Raw genomic sequence first — 17,776 nt, forward strand, 5'->3', positions numbered from 1 at the left:
TTTTTTGCTTTTCAGGAAACTAGTTTTGTTAAGGATATTTTTATATAAAAAACATATATTAGCGGCGCAAAAAGTAACAAAAAAAAGAGGAACGTAAATAGCATTGGTCTTTTGATTAATTTAATTTTCTCTCCAGTAATTTGATTTGAACTGGTGTTTTTTGTGGAGTGAATCAACTTTTACGTTGTTAGTTCCTACACGATAAACATTTCATGGGCTCAGTTTTGAATTTAAAATTCTAACTATTGTATTGGACGGCCCAGTATATCATTAGACATTTTGATCGAAACCAGGAATAGATAGATATACCTCCCTTAACTATTGCATATACCCCTTTTATTTTTTTTGTCTTGAGCATACCCTTTTCCAGAACATCCGCTTTTGTACAGTGCCTCCCTACACAACCAGGTTCAAATGCTATGCTGCCATATCCTCTCTCATGTGACGGGTCCACTAATTTTTAACATGGAAATGAATTTATACATCTAAAGATACAAGATAACCTGCAAGCTTGCAAGGCAACTCAATGTGATGTACATGCACACAATAAAAAAACTACGTGGTACCCTCACGTAAAAATGCTAAACACAGTGACAAGCAAAATGTACATAAAAACGTAATAACAAAAAGTATTATACGAAGTAAAATTTGTGTTGACATATAATCAGAACTCAAAAGCAAGATCGAAGAATCAATGGTGCAGCGGTATTACAATGACATCATAGCCTGATCATCACTGACGATGATGTTTGCACGGTCCAATGAATGTCAATGCAGACTTCCCAAAAGTTTATTATCGGAAGTGTAAAATTGCCGAAAACAGTTGAGGGGTATGTTAATAGGGGTATAATAGTTAAGGGGTATTTTTTAGAAAGAAAAAAAAATATAAAAGTGGTATATTAACAGTTAGGGGGTATATTTACCAATACCCTTTAGCAATTTTATATTGACCCCAATAATAAAATTTTGTGAAATAGTCTATTTAGTAACTTATGAAAAAAATTATCAATCAAATTATTGAATCACGTAATATTATTTTAAAAATGATGTCAATCAAATTTTAAATTATTAAAACAGTGATAGATATGTATTTTAATAATATATATTTATGTGTATCAAAGTTATGTAATTCGGTTTGGTGGTTGGCCCGGTTAAGATGGTGGGTCAATGGTTCAACTAGTAGATTAGTAATTGGTTCAATTTGATTTGGTATATATTAAAAAATTTAAAATTATATATGTATTTATTATATATAAATATATAACTAACATTATTTGATTAAAAAAAATCATTCATACTACAAAATTCATAATAACAATTGAAGTATTAAAGTTGATAACATAAGTCCACAAATAATAATTCAATAACATAATTGCACAAGTCCCGAGTTTTTTTTGGAGCAATTTTACTTGAAACGGATTTTAAAAACCGACCCAGGTCATCAGTTTTATCCTATATCGATTGAGTTTGACTGAGTCATTTCACACCGATCCAATAATTAAATTGGTTTGATTATGTCACTGGATCCCGATTGGACTGATCCAATCGGGCGGATCAGACTGGGCTTTTAAACTATGGTGTGTGTATATATATGTGTGAAAAATTAATTTATATTTTTATAAATTATTTTTTTTTCTAATGTTAAAGGATATTTGAATGTTAAATTTTTATAATTTGATTATTGAATTGACAAAAAAAAAATATATCCTTAATAAAAATATCAATCATGAAAGATTAAAATTCTCCTTAAAAAAAAATTTAAAATTGTCTTACACCAATATAAACATTTCCTCTCTTACGTGTATGAACTGTGTAACATCCAAATTCAATGAGTATATATTGATGAAATACAAACGAGAACTGTCACCAACATATTTTTTAATATGCTTTCTGTTATTCAGCTAAATTTATTGAAATCATAGTTTATTAAATTTATGAATAAATTACATAAATCTCCCCTAAAATTTGATGAAAATACAGACCTCCCCTTCATTTTTAATCCCTACAAAACTCTTCCTAATTGTTAACTAACCGTTACACTTGCCTCCCCTCACTCATGAGCAACTTTGAATTTTTTTTAGCAGAAACAAGTCATTTGCATAGTACATGACTTTTAATAAAATTTGTTTACAAAAATATTCTCACCTTCAACCTTTAAAAAAGCAAGACAGGGAAAAGTAGTGTGCAAAGTGCAAGCTGCAACGTCCAATTTGCTATGCAGTATGGAACCTACTGAAAAAGTAGAAACCTGGAAAATGCTGTGGCATAGGACAAAATGAATATGTTAAGTGAAATTTGTGTTTTCTTCTAATTATTCCAGATAATAATTGTAATGGAGCAAGCTTTCTTATAGCAATGATGGCTTAAAAATGAACAACATTTAAACATTTGATGCCAAAAAAAAGAGATGAAGAATATTCATAGGAAATCCATAAAACTTAATGATAATTATCTGGCAACAGTTCACACTTACTGTGTTTACTCACAATGGTGATTTCGTGATATTCTTATGTTTAAACGATGACTTCATAATTGTGTTTTTTTTCTAATTGTTCTAGATAATTAAGCCTCTTTTTATGGAGACCAAGAGTACAAAAAAACTTATCTTTTCTTTGACCCGAAGCTTTGTTTTTTCTACGATAAGTTATACGAAAAGCAAGACACAACTTGCATCTCACACCAAAATCAATTATACAAAATCCTGAAAAGAGACAAAACCATTGTTACTTTCCACTGAGCCAAAGCTTTATTTTTTCTACAATAAATTTCCATGGGGTGGAAGAAAGTCTCAACCTTTTGTCGAAAGAGCAAGGATCTGAGTGAGGAATCCTATGGTGGTGCGATTATCTCCTCCACACCCCCTCACTCCTTTGTCGTGCGCCCCCTACCACCATCTCCTCCTTCTCCGACGTTGTCGTCTGCACCTCCTCACCGCCTCTGCTTCCCATGCCTTGAATAGTTTCACCTCATCTCCGCCTCGACATTTTCTTCAACCTCCAAACAACTGTGTTTTCATTTCTTTAGAACCCTAAAACTTTCCGAAAGATTCATCCTTAGTTTCCAAGGAAGAACAGAGGAGACGATAGACGATAGTTTTAAATGAAAGGAAATATTACAAATGCATAAATGAATTTTTATTTTTATTAGGTAAAATTATATTTTTATTGTTCTGTACTTTCTAATTCCAATTTTATTTTTTTTTAAAATTTATTTACGAATTTAATACTTCAATCTTATAAATATGATCCTCAAAGTCTACGTTCTATTACAAATTTAATGATAAAAATATATTGTCAATATCGAATCAGAACGTGACACGTGATCGTCAAAGTTTTTTTTAATAATCAATATGTTTAAATTTAGATTTCATGATCATATTTATTTAAGACATAATTAGAAGACTAAATTTATGAATAAATTTAAAGAGAAATTAAAATTAAAATTAAAAATAAGTAGAGAGATCAAATATTTATCCTTTTAGTATAACAAACTTTAATGAAACATTTAAAATTATGTGTAAAAGTGGAAAGAAAATGGAGGAAAGGTAATATAAATTTATTTATTATTTAATGAGTTTTATTATAATTAAAAAATATTAATGAAAATATCTTAACCCTTCTCCCTAACAATAATAAGAAGAAAACGTAAACACACAAAATATTCCTCCTAACCCAAAGATGTATAAATGTATGTATCGTGTTGGCCTCTCCAAAATTAATTTGCCAACCAACCCAACCAGCAGCATACGGTTTACTGTTGGCATTAAGTACTGAGCTACTCCACATGAGTTGGCCCACGACGACCTACTTTCGTAAGGAGTTTTCCTTTAAATTAAAAATAAAATAACTAATAATAATAAAAACATTACTATTATTTATTTAAAAATAAATCACACACCAAGAAAGTGTGTGATCATTGAACTCAGCTATTAATATAAAATGTGCTTTTATTTTATAATGTCTCAACAAATTTCTAACAACATTCTCTACTTAGAAATGCATTAGTACACAAAAAAAAAAAAATTTAACATGTATGTGATGAGTTTAATTTTTATGCATTATTATCATTATCCGTGTAAAATAACATTGTGAATCTATCAAAATTGACCTCTTTAGATTTACGTACGGTGATTTGATTAAATTGTTATAGTAGATTTCCCATCCGTTTTAATTTTTTTCCTCCCCTCTCTTTAGTCTTTACACATGTGAAGTCGAAGACACCTAACAACTACCTTTCTGCTGCAAATTAAAAAGAAAAAAAAAGATTTACTTTTATGAACAACTCGCAGTAAAATGTAATATGAAAATCTAAACACAATCTAAAAGTAATATACTCTTTAATCCAGCATACTTTTATGAACAAAAATAATTTTATTTGACAACAGACAAACATGAAAAAAGAAAAAGGATAAAGTTCACGTTTTGTTATTTCAAGCCCACTCGCATCCTTGTTTTGCCACCAAATCATGTTTACATGCATTGGAGAAACTTTTCCAGCATCATGCTTCCAGATGTTGTCCAGATAAATGCTATATATCAACTTGTTTTGTAGTTTAGTAACATAATTTTACATTTGGGGAATCATGTTTTTAAAGTGAATTATTTGTTTGATAAAGTTATAATTGCTTTTGAAGGATGAATATATAGACATTTTTTTTCCAAAAAAATACGGGTCTCACATTTAGAATAATTTTATCAACTGAGAAGATTTAAAATTTGTACTTTTTTTAATTCAAATATACACACAGTGTAATTAATTTTGAGGATTGAATTTTTTCCCAAACAAGTTGAGATGTTTTTCAACTTGATTAATTTATGCAGAAACGTTATTTATATCAATCTGGATAGGTAAGGTACCCTTATATAATACTTGTTTGAAAAAACTTAATCCTAGTTTATATTTCAAAAACAAAATAAGAAAAAAAAATGTGGCTAAACGTGATTTAACAGAAATCTTATGTAGTTTTTGCATAAAATCGAGAAATTTGTACTAAAAATTCTACAAAATTTACTTTTAAGATACATAAATCATTCAACTATAAACTCAACATTTACAACAGAAGATTGTTTTCCCGTCATGTTTCGTAGCATATTTTTCTCCAAACGTTTCGCCAACGTCTATTTTTCACTTATTTTATAATTTTGTTCAACACACTGTCACTCTATTATATATGTATTTTTTGGCTATCTGATTTTGTTGCTTGAGTCGTCGTCTTTGTTACGTTAACCTGTGATTGATTATATATGGAATAAACAAGAAGAAGAAGAAGCTGCCTCCCCTTTTCACTCGCCACAACCACAATCCCACAACCTTTCATTTGATGACACTCACCATGTTTGACGTAAAATAGCAATCTTTTCCCTTTAATAAATAAAACACCCATCAATCAATATTCAATAACGTTAACTGACTTCCATAATAAAATAAAGTTAGTATGAGCATTTTGCCAACAACCTCCCTATTTATTTTAAGAAAAAATATTTTGATTAATGAATTTATACAAAAAAAATATAAACATCAAAAAACATAGAAAAATATGCGGTAGTATAAATAATGTAATGGAGATAATAATAAAATATTATATAAATAAGTATAACTTTTTTATTTTTTTTTAAAAAAAACTCCCCCCACCCCACTTTCCCTTTAGCATCATATTTTCAAATCCTCATACTAGTCAACTACTTTTTGCTGATCTTGTCGATCCATTTCAGACCTTCCTCGGCGGCACTCATGTGTCCTCACCTACCCCCTGAACACAACTACTCAACCACATCTCTCATTTATACTCATAGTTAATACTGTAAATGGATAATTAAAATTTAAAACAGATACTTGGAGACACTAACAATAAAAAAGGCAATATTACAGATTTAGTTTTTCTTTACATCCTTTTATAAGGCAAGAAAGATTTATTTTGTTTATATATATATATATATATATATATATATATATATATATATAAAGTTTTAAACAAGAAAATAATGTGAGCTTAATTATATACTTCTTGTCTCCTTTTATCTATGCGTATTTTTTATATCCTAATTCTAATAGATAATTTTTAATTATTCAAAATATTTTTTTATATTAAGTTTTTGTCTTAAGTTTATATAATGCACGTGCTTTACATGTATAAAGCAATAGGCACTTTTGTTAAGCTTCATCATGCTTGGCTGTTGGTCTTGTAAGGTTATTTAATTATTTATACTCTTTTAGCACTTCTGGTGCTTGTTATTAAATTTACAAGTTTATTTGCCTATAAAAAAAAGATAAAAAGTTGGGTTAACCTACCTAGACTCGCTAAAAGGAGGTTAATAATTAGGTTAGCTCACCTCGTCTTAGAAAATAGTATAGACAGAATAATCCGTCTTATTTTAAGTCTATTCGGAAAAAAAATCACTTTATCCTCTGGTAATTTTACACATTTGATAAAAATACAATATTCATCCTTTTTTTATAAAAAGTACAATTATTAAGTATATTTTTATCACTTTTAATGAGAATTTTTTTTGGTTAATAATGAGAATTTAAGTTTGATCTTAATAACTTATATTACAGGTGTGAATTTCAATTTTGGATTACGGAACAACACTGAAAACATATAGGGAATTTCTTCTGAGTTTTATCTTTGACTTATGTGCACATTTTACTATCTATTTATCATTATTTTACAATTTTCACCACCTAAGGTTTTTTTTGTGCATTTTCCTAACGGTTAAATGTGTAATGAAGTGTTTTATTTCTATGTCCCTAAAAATGATGTTAGTTTGTCAAAGCATAAAATCGTTTAATGATGCACGTGTTGCAGTGGGTGGGATCATGTGTTGCATGAAGCTAACTAAGTTGCAGACAAGTTAACAAATTATGCGATGCCTCTTAGTGAAAACTCGAGAGTTTTTTTATGTTGTTTTGCCTTTTATTGCTTTAACTTTTGAAACTAATGTATTTTCAACTGTCTTTTCTGGTGATTTTTAATTGATCTTTGTTGGGGCGTGTTGTCCTTTCAATTAAAAAAAATCTTGAAAGTTTAATTTTAACAGTTGAAAATTACAAGAACTAATTTAACCAATTAAAACAAGAGAAATCAAAATCATTCACGGACTACGGACTGAGAATTAAAAGTATAATTAATTTTACCTATAACATAACAAATTGAAAAAAGGTTTGAAAGTATTAATTACCAGTAAAAAATGAATATTACTAACAGAGACATACTTGGTTTATTTCTAGTAGGCCAGAGATTTGCTAAAAGGTTTTTACAATATAGAAGAAGTTCATCGATTGCTCCAAAACTGTCTTCCATCAATAATATTATCAATGAAATCATTGGATTTTGGTGGCCCTGGCTTGCCACATGTTCACATCGCATCGCATTAAAATAAATATTATATTGTCACAAAAAAGAAGAAAAAAAAAACATAAATAAAGATCAGATTAGATTCTCTTAGAACATAGACTGGACCGGCCAGGAAGAATCAACCACGCACGCCCACCTCGTGTTTCCTTTTTTTCTTTATTTATTTTTCATCTTTTTTCTTTTACTTGAAAAGTTTATAATTTCTTAATTCACCAGAGAAAAAAAAAAGTGAAGTCTAATTTCTAATTTTTTTTATGTATGAATAGGTACTAATGTTTACACCATTTTTAAGGTGTTTAATATATAAAATTAATTAAAATTTCTGTCCAAGACATTTTCTGATTCAATAATAGCTAAAGTGAATATACTAAAATAAAGAAAAAGAGTGAATATGCTATTTTTTCTTATTAAAAAATGTAAATGAAAACGAAAAAGGAAAATAGAAACCTTCCCGACGACGGTGTTATAAATATCAGAACAGCAAAGACACTGTTTTTTCTCCGAACTCCGAAGCTTTGTTGGCGGCAAGGCAAATCTGCATTGCGATGGCGCCTCCGAAGCTCTTCGTCTTTGCGCTTTCTGTAACCCTAATTTTCGCCATCGTTGGGGCCGAAGCCGATATTTCCATCGAAGGAAGCACTCCAGAGCCTGATACCTCCGCCATCAGGATCCAATTAGATCAACTCAATTCCAAGATCCAAATTCTCGGTATGTTTTCATCTTCTATGCGAAATAAAAACCTAACTATTTTTTTAATCTCGTTTTTTTTTCCTTTCTTAGATTTCAATTTTATTAGTAGTTGCACTGTTCCGTTACGAAAAGTCCACGTCTACCATTTTTTTTGTTTATTTATTTCTGTGCTATTTTTGTTTTTGAAATAAGGACCGTGTTATAATCGCGAGTCGTTGTGTTGTCGTGTTCACAATTTTCAATTTGTTGCAGCCTCTGAGTAGGAGAAAGCGTTGTGTTTTAAAAACAATTTTTTTAGTTTATTTATTTTGTTGGCGAAAGTGTTGTTGATTGATCTCTATACAAGTCATTTTTTTGCGTAATGGCTAATGATTTATGATTGAAGTGACCCTATATATACTAAGGAGTTATAATTCCCTAACTTTTTTCGTCTAGATATGTGGTAGTTTCTGATGGTTTCTTTTTATGGCTTATACATGTCGTGCCTAATTTTATTTTGAAGAGTCTCAAATCAGCGAAAAGTTGGAAGAAGTGAAGAAGAAGGACGAAATTATAGCAGAAAAAGAAAAGTCCATTGAAGATAAATCAATTACCATACAATCCTTGCAGAATGAGATTGCTTCTCTCCAGGTGTGGGACTAGATCTGGCTTAGAATTTTTCTTTATTATATTGTTTTTTTTTAAATATTGGTTGTTGTATTTCTTACTTCATGTGTTAATAATTTGAGTAACGGCAGTAAATGCTAGTATGCTATTCTCATACTTTATTATTAGTATCGTTTCTTATTTTGTTTATATTATTGTATATTAAAAAACCTTCAAAAATAATTTTTCCTCTCAGAAAAAAGGGTCACTGGATGCTGAGGAGCAGGTTGGAAAGGCTCATGCACGTGCTGGTGAACTACAGAAGCAGGTTATGCATGAATGAGCCAGTAGATGTATCATGTACGATCGATATTCTATAGTGCACACTCTGAAATTCTTTATGCAGGTGGACAAGCTTAAAAGGGAACTAGAAACACAAAACAAGGAGAAAGTGAACTGGGAAACTCGAGTACCTGAGTTAGAGAAAAAGATTCATGACTTGAACTCAAAATTAGAAGATGTAAGTTTTACATTTGGCTACATTTTTTTCTTCCAAACCTGCTTTAATTACATCTCAAGTTTGTTGTCTCTGGAACTAGTTCTTTTTCATTATTTACCGTTGATTTTTGTGTAATTGTTCTTGGTAAAGACATTACTAATGTTTCTCAATTTACTCATTTGAAAACACTTATGCTGAGTCCTATTCCCTTCTTGACAATGTGCCCAGTAATAAAATTGATCTGTTCTAGGAGTACCCTGTGCACCACATCATGGTCAATGCTCACAATGGAAAGGGCATCTTACTCTCCAGTCTCCACTTTCTCAATATCTAGTTTTAGCTTTTCACATGTTATTCTCTGTCTCCCTCCTTCCTTGGTACTGTGATTATAACTGTATTATTCTAGTTGTGATCAACATGCTAAAAAATACTTCTCTGCTAATTTTTTGCTTGTGTAATCCTGTGTACCTTTACTTTTCCCCTCCCACTATGACTTAATATGTTGTATTGATCCTCAAATTAGGAAATTTTGAGAGTTTAATTTGACCTGTTGATGGTGTAAATTTTTTAATGCTATTAATGACAAGCAAGTGTGAATTAGGATATTCCCTTTTAGGTTCCTTCTGTAGGTCTAAGCAACTTAAGTCAGAACTCAGCAGCACCTTGCTGGTTATTTGTTGGTGCTATGTTGAATTTACTATTCTTTTTTCCTGATTGGTGCATGCTTTTGGATTACGCATGGCTTGACTTGCCTTCCTCTACTAATGTATTGTGTATTACTGCAGCATTGTAATTAGCTTTTAGTGTCATGTTAGTCAGTATAAATATCTATTGCCTTTTGGCTTTAGGATGATCCTACTCATTTTAGATAAAAGAGAAAGAGAATTACTATTAAAGCTATTTAGTTCTATCACATGCAAAATTAAATCAAAAACCATTTGTTATTATTTTTCACTAGTTACCTGCAGTACTGTAATCAATTTAAATTTCAAGTTATCGAAACATTTTGTCTTTAAGGATGATGTGGTGACTTGAGTAGTACATTCTTCACAGCTTCAAAAGATAAATGAGGAACAGAAGAAAAAAATTCAAAAAACTGAACGTGCTCTTAAAGTTGCTGAGGTATGTTAGTGCATAGATTTTCTTATCTATGTTGTGCAGGATGCTTGATGATGTTTTTAATGGAAATCTCTTGTTTTCACCTAATATTCTTATTTAGGAAGAAATGGTGAAGGCAAAGTTTGAGGCTACTGCCATAGAAAAAGAGCTGAGGGAGGTAATAATTCATCAATTCAGTTGACTATCTAAACAATGTTATCTATCTTACATGTCTGTAAATTTTGATAGCCAGTTGAAAACCTCCAAAGTAGTCCAGGTTAATTATCAACGTTGTGCCTTCTATCTGAAACCGAAAAATTTCTTTTAATTCTGTGTCTTTATATTTTATAACCTTGCACAATTGCGAATAGTTCATCTCGATGGCTAAGGTTTTAGGGTTGTTACTTACAATGTCAACATCTTAACAATAAATCCAGGAAAGTCTTTGTGATAACCATGGTGGCACTGACCAGGTTTCTCAAAAACCCTTCTTTTACCAAAAAAACACCGGAGGGTCAAGTAAAAGTGAACTGTAGAAGTATAGATGTTACATACTATATAAAATAATTTTTTAAAATAACACACATACATGTACATATAAATGCTGGTTTCCGAGGTATAAATTCCAAATTAAATTAAGTATTAAATGAATGGAGTCCATAAGCTCATAACTTATATTTCGCAAAATAGAAAAGCTATAAAATCTTATATAATTCATCCTTTATTTGATCTTTTGAGTGTGGTTAGTCTGGAGAGAGCTGCTATTACCAGCAACACTTGGCATTCCAAAATTTTATTGAAAACACAACAAACACCAGCAAGGGACTATAGAAAGCTCAAACCATTGTGGAACCCCATAACTCAAACTAGCATGTGACTCGATCATAGAAAGGTTAGCCTTAATATGTTTGAGTCACACTCACAGACAGCCAGGGTGAGACCTAAACTTGAGATCTAAATTTTTATGTTGCTCCAAACAAATGCCAAACTGCTTTAAGTGTTGCTTAAATCCAGTTTAATATCCATAACCTAGAACACCCAGCCCGAATACCCTTTAAATATGAAAATGTAAAATCTTTAGTTGAAACCAAGTTTTCACAATATTATTGCTTTGAAATGCATTCTGTAATGATTTTACCACATTTTTTTTACAATTGTTAAATTTGGGATTTTAGATTTTCATTTTGTTTTTGTAAGCAGCAGCTTCCTATTGCTACAATGAATGATAGATTTTGAAAACCATTCCATTCTCTTGAAATCTTGATGATATGAATATGAATATGAATAATTATAATTATGTGCATTGAATTGATGCATACTGGTCACTGGTGTTATAATCAGACTCATGGTGCTTGGCTTCCCCCTTGGCTTGCTGTTCACTATATTCATAGTAAGGTGAGTCTATGTTGTATCCCCTCTAATGTTTGTTAGAACAGCCTTCCTCACAAGTTCTGAGAATTTTATCCTTGTGCCAGTCTTTTGTTGATAGTCATTGGAACAAACATGGGAAACCTGCTTTGGAAATGGTTACTCAAAAGGTAATGCTTTAGTTTTTATTTTGGCTATCAATCTTTCTTATCTGTTATTTCTCTTGACATGTTAATCAATTACAAATACAATGTTTATTTTATTTCTTTATTACTACAAGCAAGTCATATGGCTTCTTCATTTCAATGCCTTTCCTATTTATTCTAGGCCCTAGAGAAAAAGGCACAAGCTGGAAAGTGGGCTGAACCTCATGTGGAAACCATTAAAACTGTAAGACCTCCATTTTTATATCTTTCAGTTATTTGCTATGCTTTGCTGGGGATGCATCTATGTATGTGGTAACGTAATGATGGCCAAAAGGCATGCACTTTTAATCAGTTGATTACCGCAATTACCTTGTCCTATGGCTAGATATTGGAATTGCTTCACAATCTATCTGTTTTTCCCTCATCCTGATAATATGGCATCCATTTGGGAGTTTCCTTGTTTGTAAGAAGCTTCTAGGTTTTCTTAAATACCCAGACAAATTAAATTATTTTCTTTCTCACTCTTTCTCTTTTTCAATTGAAGAAATGGGTCCCAGCTGTAAAAGAACAGTGGTCTGTGGTGAAGACAAATGCTGAACCTCATGTGCAATTATTGACCACGAAAACTGTTGAAGTTTACGAGGCATCAAAGAATGCAATTTCTCCCCACTTAAGCAAGGCAAAAGAATTTGTAGATCCTTATTATCAGGTATGAACCTCTTCAATTCATTCTTATGGTTTGTTTGTTTGCTGATGTGTTTCTTAAGGTATTCACTACTGGTTGACAGGAAGCTAGAAAGTTCAGCAAGCCATACATTGATCAGATTGCTATTGCAGCTAAACCTCATGTTGATAAAGTACAGGTAGTTTTGAAGCCCTACACAAAGGAGGTTGTTCGCACTTATGGGAAGTTTTTGGAATCAGCTACTACATATCATCGCCAGGTTTCAGGCTTCATCTTCTTTTTAAGATATTGAAAAAATTATGCAAATCCTTATTGTATTTTCCATTATTCATTGCTGATATCAATGCTTTTATTTTTTATATTTTGTATTACATACTCATCAGAAAATAGAAATATGAACTTTGGTGGCAGTCTCTGTCTTTTAAAATTTATAGTTGCTCGTTTGTGCAATCAGTATAGGTTGTTTATAAAAGAGTAAATATAGTGAAAACCAACTTGATATTGTTGCAGCACTAAATTTATGTATTTATTAATTTTAGGGGGCAGTATGAGTGTCTACTCGTGACTGCTACATGCTAAAATTTCTTACTTTAGTTTGGAGATCATAACATGATTTAGACTTAACTTTGATGTTGCTGAAGACAGATTTGGTTAAAAGTGTTTCTTAAGTTCCTTTTCATTTATCATAGTGTGATTGTGATATATAGAACTAGGATTTTATTTTCTTGGCTGCATATTCACTGAATTTCATGCAGTTCCAGGATCTGGAATAACCTTTTCCTTCAATGCTACTGCATTACTAAAAAGTTCTGTTAACTTCTCTAATTATTGTTTAATCAAGAAATGCTGAAAATTAGGCCTGGTATTGTATAAGGATAAATTGCAGTTTCTGAGTATTGATTTTTTTTTTCATGAAGGTCCAAGCTTCTGTCCAAGAGACACTGAAAAAGCACGAGCTTACTAGACCTCTTGCTACTAAAGAGTTGGAATGGTTTGCGGTATGCAATGAATGATTTTCTATGTCCTGATTAATATTACTGAAATTGACAGTGGATCGGTTGATTTGACAAATATATTGTCAATTTTTCACTTTTGCAGGCCTCTGCCCTTTTGGCTTTACCTATTATTTTAGTGGCTAGAGTGTTTTCAGCTGTTTTCTGGTCAGTCTTTTAAATGTCTTTTTCAAAATCCATATGCTGATTTGCTCTTTGTTGATCTGTATGTCCTTTTGATATGTGTGATTGGAACTTATTACTAATAGACTCTTTTTATTGTCTGCAGTAGCAAAAAAGTGAATAAACCTGCTCGAAATGGAAACAATCACCATGCACGACGTAAACATAAGCGAGGGCATCTAGACAAGCACACAACATGAAGTTGGTTCCTGCTTTATTTTTTTCCCTGGAAAGTTTAGGTATGCTAATCTATTCTATTATTGATTTTAAGGATGCCTTCATTACTACAAATGTAATGACTAGCCCAGTTTCATCTTATACTAATTATTTTATGCGGCATGCATGATGCAAAGTGTGCTGTTATATCTTACCACAAGCTGTTACTTATCATGCTTGTGTGGCACGATTTGCTTTGTTAATGTTAATGAAGACACTCTTTGACACACTGTTATTGGGTAACATTCATGTGGGTTCTACTAAATGATTTGAGCCCTACTCCTTATTTAACAGGTCCCACATGATTTTCATGTAATGATAGATTCCTTTAGAAAAATATGTTCTATTCTTAGCCGTGTATATGGAAATGTTTTTGTTGGGCAAGATAGAACAAAGTATGTTAAAGAGTGTGTTGTTGACATTTCTCAGTTTTTATATGATGAAATCCTTTGCCATCTTGGATTTCAATTGAGTGGCTGATTTGATTTTCATCAAAGATTGACAGCTAAAGGGGAAATAGTTTTGGGTGTTGAACTGAACATCCTTGAGAAGCTTTGTTTGGTCTTTTAAATACCAAAACCACCTTGTTGTGAATTAATATTTTTGAGAGGAAAACAGACATTGTAAAGCAGCTTAATAAATGTTAACATTAGAAAAACGAGTGGCCCATTTTCCTCCTCAATTTCTGCTTTGATGTCATGTTGTGGTGTTTAATAAGCCACTGGCATATTATACAATTGTTTTTGAGGATAAGGATAAAATGTTAAGTGCCATAGCACGTGTAAGTTATTTAGTTAATGTGTTTAGTTTATGTCAATTTATGTGATTTCATTCGGAAGGGTAAAACATCATAATTTTGTTTCGCATTTGGAGATACATCACTGTAGAATGATTGCCTACCTTGTGAAATTAATATCTTGAAAATACTTTTTCCTAGTGTGTTATAAAGGAGGCCTATGACCTAGTGTAGGGAGAGGGAGGGTAGGTTAAAATGGAGGAAAAAGGGGGATTTGGTCCCAGGGTCAATCAATCTCTTAAGGGCTAGGTGCCACTTGAGTTAAGGCTTAATATCTTCTTAATTTAAGCAAAACAAGTAAAGAGCATTAACAGTCTTGGACTTTAGAGGATACATCATATGCTCAAAGCTATTCGAATTTGACAATTGATATGAACAGAGGAATGAGGGCCAACAAAAATAGAAGAATGGAAAGTAGAATGCTATTGGTGACATTGTCTGAGCATCTTAGGGGTAGAAAATCATATTTAGTTGATTGAAATGGGGCATATTACTTTGGGGTCGATGCCCATAAGTCTTCTTAAATTCCTTACATATCATTGTCATAAATGCAAGCATGAAACTATGAAGCAATGCAGGATTTCTTATTTCATTAGCAGACTTGCTGTTTATTGTGCAGTTAAGTTTTTAACATCATTTTGTTTGTCACTAACTATATTGAAATGTAATGCTGAAAAACATACCGTTTCTGTTTATTGCAGATAATTTTTCCTGTTCGCACGGGCTTATTGAGGGGGATGTATCTTTCCTGTCGTGTGGGGTTTTGAATATTTTACTTCTCTTTTTTTGGGTGAGGTAACTTTAGGATGTTTCACTGTAGAAAAGGGCACACAATATGTTTAGGTGTTTATGTATTATCAGTTTATCCCTTTGTTATATTTGTTATTAGACCTTGCACTCCCTTTTCCTGCTGGTTTTATTTTCTTAAATTCTTGACATAGTAAAAATGTTTCCTCATAATGTATGTTTATTAGAATCAGAACTAGTTCCTGTCTATTGCGGTTGTCTGTGGAACTTGAAATTTATTACTAAAAGAAACTAATTCATGAGTTGCTCTTCATTGGAACTTACTGATTTCCCCCCTTCTTTTCCGTTTAGTTTCTTGAATTATCCATTGAAAATCGCAAAACAATTGTTTGTAATCTCATATTCTGCAACGTACAGAACTGATTGACTTATCGTTACATGAGGGATTCATTGTCTTTCCTGATCTACACTTGTTTTAGAAAGAAACGAGACAACTGGTTTAGTTTTGTTTATATCGTGTGGTTCAATTAGATTTAGGAGGAAAGGAAGATCAATATGTTTTTTTTAACACGGGTACAAAGTTTACAATACTTATACATTATGTCCAACCAACTAACCAACTGAATTAAATTCCTTGGTGATCAATATGATTTAGTTCACAAATTATGATTGGATTTGTTTTAGAAGTAAAGGAAGATCAGTACGGTTCAGTTTACGACTTATGGTTTGAATGGACAATCTTATTTTGCAACAACTCTTTTTGCTAAAAAAAACTGCTGAAATATCAAAACATAAGTTGTCCCAAATGTTTTTTTTATTCGTAGGAATCAAGATCACAGATAATATCAAACGATTTATAATATTTACATATATCATTTTTAACTGATCCTTTTGGTTCCCAAACATCTATATACCTAGATTTCTTTTTTGTTTGACTAATGATAGAAATACTTCCTAGTTGTTAATTAGGATGTAAATAATGTTATGCATTATATGTATATGGTTTAGTAGTTAGAAAAAATAATTTACCCTGGTTCTAAATTTGTTGCATTAGACAAAGGGTTGAGTCATTGAGTTTTTCTTCAATGGATGGATATTGGTGGACTCAATTGAACAGATACTACTTTGCTTTGAATGGTTTTGGAAAGTCGAATTCTAAGAACATGGACCATGCCATGAGTATCGGTAACCTATATGATTTTATCCGAGGTTGTTTGATTGAAAAGCGTCAATTTCTTATTTTTCATTCTTAAATCTTGGGATAAATGAGTTTTTTTTTTTTTTGCTTAATTTATTGATCCGACTTGCAAACGATTTGGTTAAGTTGTTTAATATAAAATATTAATAAATAAGTTGTTTAATATAAAATATTAATAAATAAATTTAAATTAATAGCAAAGGTGGAGTTGTAATTGTAACCCTATCTGCCTTGCTTGTTGCTTTGATAGCTTAAGCTCATCATTTTCACATTAATTTCTTTTAAGTGAGATATTGCAACTCCTCTTGATACGCTTCTTCCTATATTCACCCCTTGACACCACATATTATAGGTCGTTGCCCTCATGCTTGGCCATAGATCACAACCTACTGATACAACACGATGTTTCAATGTTCAATTATTAATAGTACCAATTGTTTGATTGAGTTTTGCTCATCACTCTCATTTTATTGAACACATTCCATGACTTTCTTTTTTTACTCTCAAGTCGTATTTAAGGTAAAAAGGAAAAAGAAGAAAAGACGTGAAGAAAGCGTTTCATTGTTTATGGTGACATCTGGTAAAAAATCCGTGAAGAAATTGTTTCATTGTTTATGATGATATTTGGTAATGGCCGGTGCTGGAGCGTGGGAATGTGAAGACTGTTATATTTGTTTACTTTTTTTACATTAGACTCTTTCAAGTAATTTACATTCTTTGTAAAAAGTTTATTAACATTAAATTAGTTATTAATTATAATTTTTTTAAAATTGTTCTTAAAATTATTGGGGCTATTAATTTTCTTGTTTTACTCAATAATTGTTAATTAATTAATGTGTCTGTCTTTTTTTTCAAATCCTTATAGAGAGATAATAAAGTTATCTTATTTATTTATACCATTTATTATAAAATGATTAAGGTTATTGTAATAAAGAATAATTAATATAAAAAATAACTTACAAAAAGTTTTATGAAAAGGAACAAACATTTAAAAAAAAATTACATTTAGAAACAAAGGTAATATTTGATAACGGTGTTGGAAGAAGCTAAATTATTAAAGAATAATCAAATAATTTATGTTGTGTGGGAATTTATCTTTCCTTTCACTTATATATTATCATTTGTATCAAAAATTATATTTACTCGAGTCTCTCTCTTAATGAACCAAAGGTTAAGACAAAAGAAAATGTTGGTTGTGCACCCTTACTATCAATTCTAC

The 17,776-nt window shown here is 31.1% G+C and overlaps 1 protein-coding gene across 1 annotated transcript; it reads left to right on the forward strand.

Moving 5' to 3' along the window:
- The first annotated feature begins 7,852 nt into the window (after positions 1-7,852).
- Positions 7,853-15,672, forward strand: LOC100781922 (uncharacterized). The gene is made up of 15 exons (NM_001255346.3): positions 7,853-8,062; positions 8,547-8,674; positions 8,886-8,957; positions 9,036-9,149; positions 10,182-10,250; positions 10,348-10,404; positions 11,568-11,621; positions 11,702-11,764; positions 11,922-11,984; positions 12,285-12,449; positions 12,529-12,684; positions 13,343-13,423; positions 13,524-13,585; positions 13,707-13,839; positions 15,314-15,672. The coding sequence occupies exons 1-14, from the start codon at positions 7,900-7,902 to the stop codon at positions 13,798-13,800; spliced, it is 1,341 nt and encodes a 446-aa protein (NP_001242275.2). The 5' UTR covers positions 7,853-7,899; the 3' UTR covers positions 13,801-13,839; positions 15,314-15,672.
- Positions 15,673-17,776: the final 2,104 nt, after the last annotated feature.

This window comes from Glycine max, chromosome 6 (assembly GCF_000004515.6).
Source record: "Glycine max cultivar Williams 82 chromosome 6, Glycine_max_v4.0, whole genome shotgun sequence".
NCBI classification, from domain to species: domain Eukaryota; kingdom Viridiplantae; phylum Streptophyta; class Magnoliopsida; order Fabales; family Fabaceae; genus Glycine; species Glycine max.

Coding starts and splice junctions, on each gene's coding strand:
- LOC100781922 (NM_001255346.3), top strand. CDS start 7,900: ATGGCGCCTCCGAAGCTCTTCGTCTTTGCGCTTTCTGTAACCCTAATT. Junction 12,685..13,342: donor CTACTACATATCATCGCCAG/GTTTCAGGCTTC, acceptor TTTTTCATGAAG/GTCCAAGCTTCTGTCCAAGA. Junction 13,424..13,523: donor AAGAGTTGGAATGGTTTGCG/GTATGCAATGAA, acceptor TCACTTTTGCAG/GCCTCTGCCCTTTTGGCTTT.